The sequence below is a fragment of the Herpailurus yagouaroundi genome, unplaced genomic scaffold (assembly GCF_014898765.1).
Source record: "Herpailurus yagouaroundi ecotype Mexico unplaced genomic scaffold, PumYag 189, whole genome shotgun sequence".
NCBI lineage: Eukaryota > Metazoa > Chordata > Mammalia > Carnivora > Felidae > Herpailurus > Herpailurus yagouaroundi.
In genome coordinates, this window is record NW_024412420.1 from 10,336,702 (window position 1) to 10,349,124 (window position 12,423).

The 12,423-nt window shown below is 54.1% G+C and overlaps 1 protein-coding gene across 1 annotated transcript in view; it reads right to left on the reverse strand.

Moving 5' to 3' along the window:
- Window positions 1–12,423, reverse strand: part of ABCC3 (ATP binding cassette subfamily C member 3) — a 41,957-nt gene that overhangs the window by 16,402 nt on the left and 13,132 nt on the right. Inside the window, 8 exon segments of the mRNA XM_040497885.1 lie at window positions 3,950–4,126; window positions 4,207–4,400; window positions 4,768–4,855; window positions 5,231–5,378; window positions 5,487–5,677; window positions 7,392–7,564; window positions 7,740–7,990; window positions 11,104–11,295. Of these exon segments, the coding sequence (XP_040353819.1) occupies window positions 3,950–4,126; window positions 4,207–4,400; window positions 4,768–4,855; window positions 5,231–5,378; window positions 5,487–5,677; window positions 7,392–7,564; window positions 7,740–7,990; window positions 11,104–11,295 (1,414 nt within the window).

Below are 12,423 nucleotides of genomic sequence, written 5' to 3' on the forward strand. Positions count from 1 at the left end.
ATGGGTTGGGGAGTGGCAAGTGTGGGATGGGAGCTCGAGATGCAGGGAGAAGCAGGGGGTGGGCACACAGCTGAAGTGACTGAGGCATGTGAGCATGTCTGCATTCAACGAACCAGGCTTTTTTGAGTGCCTACTAAGTGCTGGGCACTAAATTAGGTTTGTGTGTGCGCAAGGTTAGTGCGGCTCCAGGAGAGATGGGAAGGAGGGGTTGCATCATAGATGAGGAGGTCTCCTTTGGCTTCCTATAACCTCAGACTCCCATCCCCACTGCCCGGCTCAGGTCCTCAGTGCTTCCCCCAGACCACCATGAGAGCCTCTCACTGGTTCCTGTGCCTTTGGGCCCCTCACACTGCAGTCAGGGCAGCTTTACAAAATGCAGGTCATGTCCCTACTTAAAACCCTCCATGGACAAGTTGGACATCAAGATAAGTGATGATGGTAGGGGATTATAATCCATTGAGTCAAATAAGAATTCTTGAGCTCGTATTGATATAACGAGATTAATAAGTAAAAAAGGGGAAGGAGGGGAAAGCTCTTTTTAATCTTTTTATATATATATTTTTTTATCTGAGAGAGAGACACAGACAGAGCACAGGCAGGGGAGGAACAGAGACAGAGGGGGACACAGAATCTGAAGCAGGCTCCGGGCTCTGAGCTGTCAGCACAGAGCCCAACGCGGGGCTCGAACTCACGGGCAGCGAGATCGTGACCTGAGCCGAAGTCGGACACCCAACCGGCTGAGCCACCCAGGCGCCCTGGGAAGGCTCTTTTTTAGACTAGAATGGCAGCTAATAACCATAGAAGGAATGGGGTTAGGGAATCACCATTTGGCAAACACGACAGCAAACGCTGACTCAGGCAAGAATCATCAGTGAACGTCGTAAATGAAATCACCAATGAAAGACACCACCTCAATCAAGCGATCAAAGTTAGCATTGTCAATAAGGTAGGAACTGACATGTGTCTCCTGCTATGATGCACCAGTAAGGACATAATATTACTTCTTTGACACTTCCCCCCCAAACATACAATCTAACCCAATTGTGTTCAAATTGAGAGACATTCTACAAAATAGCCGGCCTGCAGTCTTCAAAACTGTCAAGGTCCTGAAAGACAAAGCTTGAGGAATTCTCCAGATTGACAGAGAATAAAGAAATGTGACCACTAACTACAGCTCGTGATCCTGGACTGGATCCTCGCCCAGGAAAGAAAACAGCTAAAAAAAGACATTTACGGGGACAAGTGAGAACATGTGAATACAGACAGTAAATTAAATAATAGTCTCGTATCAATGTTAAGTTTCTTGATTTTGATAATTCAAGTATAGTTATGTTAGGGAATGTCTGTTTTGAGGGAATACATACCAAAATCGTCAGTGTGAAAAACCTCCCGAGCGGAAACTATAAAACTCTTAGAAGAAAGCATAGGAGGAAAGTTTCATCAGGTTTGGCGATGATTTTTTTTGGATCTGACACTAAAAGCACAGGCAGTAACAGTAAAACAAGATATATCGGATCACATTAAAATTGAAAACTTTTGCGCATCAAAGGACACGATCCACAGAGTGAAAAGGCAACTTTCAGAAGAGGAGAAAATATTTGCGACTCGGAAACCTGATAAGGGGTTAATATCCAGTCTACATGAGGAACTCCTGCACATCAACGACAGAAAGCCAAACAACTGGATTAAAAATGAGCAAAGGACTTGGGGCAGATGCCTGGGTGGCTCAGTCAGTTAAACGTCTGACTTCGGCTCCGGTCACGATCTCATGGTGCATGGGTCTGAGCCCCGCGTCGGGCTCTGTGCCGACAGCTCAGAGCCTGGAGCCTGCTTGGGATTCTGTGTCTCCCTCTCTCTCTGCCCCTCCCTTGCTTTGTCTCTGTCTCTCTCTCTCAAAAAAATAAATAAACATTAAAAAAAATTTTTTTTTAAATGAGCAAAGGACTTGAATAGCTAGTCCTCCAAAGCAAAATCTTCAAATGGCAAGAAACACAAGATGCTCAGCATCACTAATCACTAGGGAAACGCGAGTCCGAACCACAATGAAATACCATCTCACAGCCATGAGAATGGCCGCCGTCAAAAACCAAACACCCGCTCCCCCCAAGAAAACGACAGCGTTGGCCAGGATGTGCGGAAGGTGAAGTCCTCCTGCACGGTTAGTGGGAATATAAAAGGGTGCAGCCGTGATGGAGAACGGCATGGCATTTGCTCAAAAAATAGAATTACCTCGTGACTTAGCAATCCCACTTCTGGGTACATACCCAGAAGAATTGGAAGTAGGGTCTCCAAAAGATATTTGCATGCCCGTGTTCAGAGTAGTATTATTCACCATAGCTAACAGGTGGAAGCAATCCAAGTGTCCCCTGACAGGTGAATGGGTAAGCAAAATGTGACCCATATGCATAATAAAATATTGACCTTAAAAAGGAAAGAGATTCTGACACATGTAACAACATGAATGAACCTTGAGGATAGTATGCAAAGTGAAATAAGCCAGTCACACACACACACACACACACACACACACACACACACACAAAAGCAGGTATCATGCTGTAGGATTCCATTTATATGATGTACCTGGAGTAGTCAACTTCCTAGGGACAGGAAGTAGAATGACAGTTGCCAAGGGCTGAGGGGAGTGGGGTGCATGGGGAATTGTTTACATGGGCACAGGGCAAGATGAAAAGAGGTTTGCACTTGGCTATACGACCATGTGAATATACTTACGGCGACACCTGTACAATTAAAAATGGCTAAGATGGTAAATTTTATGGTGTGTAAATTTGGCAACAATTAAAAGTAAATTGATCTTAAAAATTTCACTGGGGCCCTGTGGTTTTTAGGGTATAGGCCAAAACCTTCACTAAGGTTTTTAAGGTTCTGCCTTGCCCTGTACCCTCCCCACCTCTTCCAAACCTCTGCTCGCACCAAACTGCCCCGGAATGCCGGTCCCATCACTGTTCCTTGGCTCACACCTTCGATGACTTTCCATCACTCTTGATAAAAGCCCACAAGGCCTTACATGACCTGGCTGCCTGGACACTTCAGTGGCTTCACCTACTCCCCCGCACCCCAGCTCACTCCACTCCAGCCACACCGGCCTCCTTGTGGATCCTGACTGCTTCAACACAAAGGCCTCAGGGCCTTTGCACTTACTGATCTCTCTGCCTCAAATGTCCCCAGATGGGGCTCCACGTCCCCAGATATGGACTACTTCCTCACTTTGTTCTCAGTGAGGCTTTCCCAAGGCATCCTAACAATACAGCCCTGTACATATTCCTATATCCCTTTCCTGTTTCATTCTTCCCCCTTAACATTTATCTAATATATATTTTATAAATAATACTATATTATGTTATAATAATATAGGACTTAATATTAATTAGTATAAGTCCGACTTAATTTAATATAATATTAATATAATACAATATTATATAATATTATATTAATATTATAATAAATAATATATATTTATCTTGCTTGTCCTCTCTTTCCCTCACTAGAATATAAGTGATATAAAGGGCAGAGATTTTAGTCTGGTATTCGTTGCCATGTAAGACAGTCTGGCATGCAGTAGGTATGTAATAAAATCCGATAGTGAATGAATGGACGATGAGCTCTTTTTCCTCAGCTGTTAAGATTCAGCTCAAAAGTGACGCCCTTCCTTATGGAGCTCTGCCCACCCTCACTTCCCTCCTTGTCCCCTGCACCGGCTTCCGGCCTGGTCCCCAGGGCATTCTACACCCCCTACCTGTTCATAAGTCAGCCTACCCCAGTCGTAGACCCATTCCCCCATTGCCAAGCACAGAGCTGGGTGATTTGCATGAATGTGGGAAGGAAGGAAGGAAGGAAGGAAGGGTTGAATGCATTTATGGACCTGAGCTGGGCTAAGGTGGGCAGCTGTATGTGCTGACTCCCTAGAGGATGGGTGGGGACCCTGTACCTTCTCTCCAATCTCCGTCTGGTCCCCGGCAGGCAGCATCTCCAGGTCAGCTAGCAAGGCACAGGCTTCCAGAGCCTGTTGGTACCGCTTGGGGTCCAGGGCTCGGCCAAACAGTATGTTTTCCTGAAGAGTGCAATTCTGGATCCATGCCTGCTGGGGCACGTAGGCCACAGAGCCCTGGCCGGAGGAGAAGCTACCTCAGGGTGTACCCCGGGCCTGGCCAAGCGGCCCTTCCCGGGAGTTGTACCCTCTCTCACCTTCACACACACCGGGCCTTCCAGTTTCTCCATCTCTCCCAGCAGGACAGACACCAGGGAGGACTTCCCACAGCCCACAGGCCCCACCACAGCCGCCAGTGCCCCTTTCGGCCCCTGGATGTCTAGACTGAGGGCAAGGAGTCCAGGAACCCAGGCAGAGGTAGGGATTGGGATTTCCTTCCCCAACCTCTCACCTAGAGACTCAAGCCCTCCTCCCTTTCAGACACCACCTTGACAAGTTGAGGCTCTTTCTGGTTTCCAGGCCAAAGATGGGAATGGAAGGAGTTGGGGGTGGGGGGGGGAGGGGAGGGAGAGGTGACGGGAGCCCTGGGGGGAGGGGCCAATGTGAGAAGGCAGGGAAGCTTGGGCGGGGAGGGGCAGGGAGGCCTAAGAAAGGAAAAAAAAGTGGGGGAGGCCCAGGGAGGGACTGCACAAAGGGAGAGAGAAGGCGGGGCCGGTGGGAAGACAGGAAGAAGAAACGGATAAGTTAAAAGCTTGGAACAGAAGATTTTCTGGAGCAGGGTCTGGGGCAAGGGCAGCCCAGGTAGAGGGTGTCTGGACCTGGGGTGATGGTCTTTCTTTCCACACAGTGGGGGTCAAGTTCATCTTGGCTCAGGAAATGCTGGATCCGTTTCAGAGACAAACTGATCTGCCGGAGAGTGAGTCAGCCCAGGAAGCTCTCCCTTCCCCCACCCGCTCCCACACTTGCCTGGCCCGGACTTCCTGGGAGAGGCAGGGCCCCCTAAAGACCCAGACGGGGTGCTGGACACCCCCCACCCTACGACTGAGTCTTCTCTGGCACCCACTGCCAAGAATAGGGTCTAGGTTGGTATGAGGAGGTTGTCTTCAGAATCCATGTTTCCAGGGACCTTTCCTCTCTTCCTCTGTCTCCAAATGACCCCTGGTTCTAATGACCTCATGCCAACTGCCCGCCCCCTCCATTCCAATAATTCTCCTGGATTGTCCCCTGACCCTAACAGCCTGCCCTACCTCCCGCAGAACCCCCAGCCCTACCCGGGGTTACCTGGACCAGGCCGCTGATTATCTGGGGCAGCAGGTTCCGGGGAGTCTTTAAAATATTGAACAGGGACACAGACACAAAGGCCTTCTCGGCATCAGGCACGTTGTTCTGGTCCACGGACACATAGACCCCAAGGGTAATCAGGGTCACCGGGGCAGGGGTGGAGGGCGAGTGTCAGAATGGAATCTGTTGAGTCCGGAGGCCTGGGCCGGCCAGGTGGGAGGTGGGGGGCCAGCCCCGGTCGGGGGGGAGCCTCACCAGGAAGGGGGTGCAGACCCAGGTGAACGTGGATATGGCTTGGAGGTAGGCAGACTGGCGTAGCATCCGGAGCTCGTCCTCCCGGAGGCCCTCCACCTTCCCCAAGAAAACGGGTTCCCAGGCATACAGCTTCAGCACCTTGAAGCCACCCGGGATCTCACTCATCAGCTTGGTGCACTTGAATTTCATTTGCTCCACCCGTGGGAAGAGTGGCAGTGACACGCCCTGCTCTCCTCCCCAGACCTCCCCCCACTGGGGCTCCTACCTTCCGTGCCCTGGCACGCACCGCAGCCATTCAGACGGCTCCCATTCCCCCCGCCTCGTCCTCCCGCATGGCCCGTGCTGCCCCTCAGCCCAGCTGCGCCCTCTCCTCCGCCCACAGAGTCCAACTCCAACCTCAGTGCTCCCATCACTGACCCTCCCAGGCAGCATCCTCTGCCCCCAGGGGTTTCTAAGCCACGTTGTTCTTCTCTTTTGTTCCCGTGGAAATCCCCGCGCGCGCAGGACTCCACAGTCAGACTGGGGGCCTCCTGAGGGTGCAGACCGCTTAACTTTCTCTCTGTTTCCCCAGGCCCTAACCCAGGGCACGGCAGCCCGACTTGATTCATCCACTCAGCCCTATTCGTTGCATGCCTACTCTGTGCCAGGCCACGTGTTAGACATGCGGCACATAATGATGAACAGCTCAACCGAGGCCCCGGCCATCATGAAGCTGACAGTCTGATGGGGGAGGCAAACAGGAAGCAAACATTAACTAAGTAAATGCTTAGTAAATCAGTACGTGGGACTCTGTGGGAGAGTAATGGGGTGGGGACTGGGAACTCAGAGTTTATGCTGGGGAGCAACGGGGAGGAGTGAGCAAGCAAGGAAGGGATGAGACGCCTGGCAGGGAACAGTGGGTGGGGGGGCCCAGAGGTACGCGTAGCTTGGTGCTTTGGAGAAAAGAAAGAAGGCCAGAGTGGCTGCCACTTGGCCGTGCCCTGGGGGGTGAGGACTTGCAGGTGGGCAGGGGCCTGGTGGGTGGTCATGGGGAGTTTGTCATTTATTCTACGCACAGTGGGAGGCTACTGAAGACTTCAATAAACATTTGAAAATGAAGGCTTGGACGACTGGCTATTTACACTGAGCACAGTGTGGTGGGAGAAGGCTCTCATTAGACCGGAAGACGCAGGGGCGCCTGGGTGGCTCAGTCGGTTAAGCGTCCGACTTCGGCTCAGGTCGTGATCTCACAGTTTGTGAGTTCAAGCCCCGCGTCGGGCTCTGTGCTGACAGCTCAGAGCCTGGAGCCTGCTTCTGATTCTGTGTCTCCCTCTCTCTCTGACCCTCCCCCCGTTCATGCTCTGTCTCTCTCTGTCTCAAAAATAAACATTAAAGGGGCGCCTGGGTGGCGCAGTCGGTTAAGCGTCCGACTTCAGCCAGGTCACGATCTCGCGGTCCGTGAGTTCGAGCCCCACGTCAGGCTCTGGGCTGATGGCTCGGAGCCTGGAGCCTGTTTCCGATTCTGTGTCTCCCTCTCTCTCTGCCCCTCCCCCGTTCATGCTCTGTCTCTCTCTGTCCCAAAAATAAATAAACGTTGAAAAAAACATTTAAAAAAAAAATAAAATAAATAAACATTAAAAAAAAATTTTTTTAAAAAGACCGGAAGACACAGGTTTGAGGCCCGGCTCGCCCTGATTCTGGACTGCCCTTGTCTCTCTGGGCTTTGATTTCTCAGCTGCTACACGACAATGTGGCTAGAGCCCTCTCAGGGCTGTCATGAGGTTGGAGTGAGCTAAGGTTTGTGGAAGCGGCTTATAGCCATCCTTCCTCAGTAAGCAAGGCAACTGAGGGGCCCCAGGTTAGGGAAGGCCCTCCCCCAGGCACCTTGGCCGGGTGCTCCAGGCAGGAGCAGCAGACCCGTGATAGCGCCTACCTGTAAGGCACGCATCTTCAAGGCCACAGCTCCGTTGAGTGGGACCAGCAAGACGATTAAAGCCACCCCAGCCAAGATGGAAGGACCCAGGTTCTGAGGAGGCATGGGTGGATCGATAAGACAAATACCTAAAGAATGTGCACAGACCCCCACAGACGGACAGAGGCCTGTGGATCAGAAACGTGGAGCTGGGCAGGAAGCAAGAAGCGGTAGTCAGCCAAACAGATAGAAACAAACATACGGAAAAAGGCCAAATACGAAAACAGGTGCAGAAGCCCCCGGCCATCAGACGATGTCAAAAGCTAGGAACAAAGAGGCAAACAGAGGAAGGAGTCCAGACACACAGGAAGGCGACTACAGCCGGCCAGCCAAGGAGAGTCAGACTCACACCCAGGCCCCGCGGCACCCTGTTCCAGCGGACCTTCCTATAGATGACACCTGTGATCGCCGAACGAAGCCTCAACACCATCACATAGATACAGTGGAGATACTGTTGTGAGAGCAGAGTCACAGAGCATGCAAACATCAGCCCGGCCACCGGGAAACCCCACCAGGTGGAGGCCACGGGGTTTGAAATAAACCTGATCAGGATGCTGCAAGGAGAGGAGAGAGGCATGAGAGCGGGGAGGGGTCCCCCAGGCCACTCCTTCTACTGCCGCCCTCCCCTCCCACCCTTAGCCTCCACTCTCCCAGGCAGGGGCTGCTGGCCCTCCACACCCCCACCCAGACCACCCCCACACCCCGGCTCAGCCCTATGCCACCTTAAGACCATGCCCCCCCCCCCCACCATCTTCCGGCCCTTCTGCCCTCACCTCTCTTCCCACCTGCCACGGCCCTGCGGCCCACTGCTTCTATCACTCTCTCCCTGCGAGCCTGCCTGCCGGCCTTTCTTGCCTCTTGAACCACGTGGCAGGAAGAGATGCCACAGGTCCATAGCTAAGACTTTCCTGCACCTTCTCCTGGGCTGCTGAAGGCTCTAGAACCTACCACACGACCCCACAGACGCTCCCCCTCAAATCCAGCCTTTCCAACATCAGTGGCCCCCGGTGCTGCTGGTGACCTTCTCCAGGGCGCTAATCTACCTCTTGTCCCCTAGGCCTTCTGCACCTCTTGTCTCTAACCTTCTCACTGCCCCCACTCCCCACCCCACCCCACCCAGTAGCCGCCCCGCTCGTGTCTTACCACTTACCCACCCATTGAGAACTCCCTGACAACCACGGACTTCCCTCCAAACACTTGCTGTCTTCTTTTTCTTCTGGCTTTCCGAGCCTGATCCTGCCCCGCTGAGCCCTGACTCCCATCCACCTGCTCAGCAATACGCTCCCTCATTGCCACCCTTTCTGGACCATCAACATCTTCATCCCTGCTGGTGGCTCTGTACCTTCACCCACCGGCATGACCAAGTCTCTTCCATGTTGGGACAAACCTCCCCTCGACCTCATGGAGCTACCTCCCGAGGTGTAGACAGGCCTCTCCTTTTGCTGCGTGTTGACTGTGTCTCCCCCCCCCCCCAAAAAGACGTTCCAGTCCTAACCTCCAGTACCTGCGAATTTGATCTTATTCAAAAACAGGGTCTCTACGGATGTAATCAAGTTAGAATGAGGTCCCACTGGAGTCGGGTGGGCTCTAATCCGGGGACCGGTGTCCTTATAAGAGAAGGAGAAGGGGATTTGCACACAGAGACCCACGGATGTGAGTGCGCACACAGATATGTGCACATGGACGTGGACACACACACACACACACACACACACACTGGGGAGGATGCTGGAGGCCGACGTGGGGGTGATGTGTCTACAAGCGGAGGCCAAGGATTGCCAGCAACCACAAGAAGCTAGGAGGCACAGTACAGATTCTCATTCAGAACCTCTAGAAGGGGCCAACCCCGCCAACATCTTGATTTCAGACTTCTGGCCTCCAGAACTGTGAGACGGTAAGTTCCTGTCGTTTTAAGGCCCCTCCCCACCTAGTTTGTGGCAATTTGTCCCAGCAGCCATAGGAAATGAACGCGTTTTCCTTATGGGAACTTTCTAGACCTCCCTGGCCCCTGCTCTCCGAGGCAGACCCACTGCTCTAGGTCCTTCCCCTCCGTCTCAGCCTCTATTCTCGGCACTAACAAACCCCACGTTGTCCCCCTCAGGCTCTATCTCACCGGCCAACCTGCTGCACTGGAGGCCATGCTTTAGGCCAGAAGCATTCTCCGTGCTCTGCTCCACGGCTGGCTCTTTCCCCAGCTTTCGCCCTTCCAAGCCAGCCTTCTGCTCACCCCTTACCTGTCACAGTTCCCTAGGGCTCTGTCTGGGGCCACCGACATGAGTTCTCTGGGAGAGCCCAGCCACAGATACCGGACCCTGGGCCTCTACCTCATGGCTCTGAAACTGTGGTCTCCAGCTAGCTGGGAATGTCCCCCTGGGACAATGTCCCCCAGCACCTTGACCCCAACGTAGCCAAGACTCAACTCACCACCTTGCCTGGTGCCCAGCCCCCTCCTCCTGCTGCATTCATCATCTCAGAGAAAGATCCGACAGCCGGGTGGCCCACGACCCCTCCCTCTCCCTGGCAATTCCCCAGCAGCTCCTGAATCGTATCTCATTCCTGGCCTGGACTCTCCTCTGACCTCGTTGGCCCACCTCCATCCCTCCACCCGGCCCTACATCCCCTGACAGAGGGGTCCTTCTGAAATGCAAACCAGATGCCCCTCCCCTGGCTTCAAATCTTCCAAGGATTTCCTTAGCTCTCCCTCTCTCTCCCTCCCTCGGGTCACCCTTTCCTCCGGAAATACCCGGAGTTCCTGAGTCATGTCGGCTGAGGCCTTTGTGACTCTGCGTGCGCTGAACTTTCTCCTCCTTCCTCACCTAGTCGACCAACACCTGACTGTCCTTCCCACCTTGCTGACCCCTCCCGGAAGCAAGCGCACCTGCTGTTGCTCCTTCCCAGCCTGGCCTCCTTGTCCCTCCTAGGGATTTCCAGACACCCGAGTCTACCTCTGTCTGCACGGTGCTCTAATGGATTCCCACACTGGTCTTCCACCGTGTCTTCTAGATCCCTGCATGCCTAGTATCTAGCGTCATTCTGGTACACTGGGGGCTCAACAGCTGTTTTTTGAATGAGAATACGCAGATGCACACGTGGAGGGACAAGGTGTTGGGGGGCTCAGCGGCGAGGTAGCCCTCTTTCTTACCCCCCGATTTGAGAGCTTTCCCTGGTCCAGGCCACTCACGGGACAGACGACAGAGCCTATCAACTGGCAAGGACCCCCTGGCTGGAGTTCAGAGCCCTGGACTCCAGTCCATCTTTACCAGCTGTGTGTGCCCTCGGGCAATTTCACCTCTCTGAGTTCCTGCTTCCTCGTTCGTTTTGCGTTTAGTTTTTCCACTTCCTCTCTCTCGTAAGATGGGATTAGGGGCACCTCTCTGTAGGATTGTTGGAGGTGGGGGTGGGATTTGAAGAGAGGATGTTTGTTCATCCGCCCGCCAGGGTGCCTGGCATACAGCACGTACGCGATGAAGATGAGCTGGATGTGAATTGGGGAAACTCTGGCACAGGGGTATTGTCACTTGCCAAAAGGCCACACAGCAAGTGGGGAGAGCCCCTTCGGTCCCGGTCTGGGATCTTTCCCATGGTGTCCCTCTGCACTCAGACCTCAGGGACGCCAGCCGGCGCCCCTTACCCAGGAGGGTAGCAGCAAGAGTGAGTGTGGTCAGACCTGAGCGGCTGCGGATTGACGAAGGAGAGCAGGTCCTGGGTCGACCTGAAGCAGATGCTCTTGAAGATGCCGGAACCACAGGTGGCCAGCACGGCCCGCGGGAAGGATGGCTCCCGGGGCCTGGGCCGGCCCCCGAGCAGCACCACATCCTCACCGGACACACTCTTCCCAGATGCCACCGCGGCCCTGTGTCTGGTCCAGGGAGGAAGGAGTAGTGGGTAGGAAGGGTCACATGCGCCCCACGAGACAAGCGCCAGTGGGGCCTGACGAGGAGCCGGGGGGGGCGGGGACCTGCTTTCTCGGCTCTTAGGACCGCTTTCTAGGCTCTATCCCTCGGCAGAGGGATAGACAACATGACCTTCCGGGTGAGAACTCCCCAAGTGACTCTGTCTGCAGGCGTATGAGGCTATCTCACGGGCCTTAACCACTACCCCCAAGAACTACAACTCAAGCAACTTCCAGCCCTCTCCCTGCCTCCACAGCATGGCTCCGGGGAGGATGCCGACAGGAAAAGGAGACAAGGGCAGAGATGGCGAGTGACCTGGTCACTGAAGAGCCGGGAGAGGGTAAAGGTGGCACGGAAGGGAAGAGGGGGGTGCCGCATGCAGACTGGGGGGCCCGTATGTCTTCTCCGAGGCCCCAAACCAAGGAAGCCGAGACACCACAGACTAAGTCCAAGTCCCTGGCTCCTCCACCAGCCAGCTGCCAATCAGGGGCTCTGGGTTGAAAAAGCACGGAGGTCCTGGGTCCCCGATTATGGGTGGGAGGGAAGGGGGTTCAGTCCTGGGGTCAGAAATGGGTAGGGAAGGAGGACTCGGAGCTCTAGCTCTCTTGGTTGGGCAGTTGGCCAGACAGGTCCCTGGGTCTTTGATGGGAAACTGCCCGTGGGAAGGCCCTTCAGTCCAAGGATCATCTTCTTTGGTCCCTTCCTCCAGACAGGAGGAGGCGGGATTGAGAAGAGGGGCCGGCCTCAACCTTCTTCCCCTGACCCTTCCCCTTCTGAGGGAAGTCCCTGGAAAACACCTCTCAGGATGGGCACGATAGCACAGTGGTGAGAGCAGTGGGTCCGGACACCGGTGGGTTCCAGCCCCGCCACCACCAACTCAGGGACCTTGCGTGCCCTGTTAAGCCCTCGCTCCTCAGCGTCCACTTGTAACACCAGAAACAATAGAACCCACACGGCAGGGCTGTTAGAGATTGAGTGAATCTACGTGTTTAGGGCCACGTAGCGACAGGCTAAGTGCTACACAAGTGTCAGCTATTCCCTGGAATTAGAAGAGCTGGGGAGAGCTGGCCCCACTCAGGCCCAGGCGTCCCCCC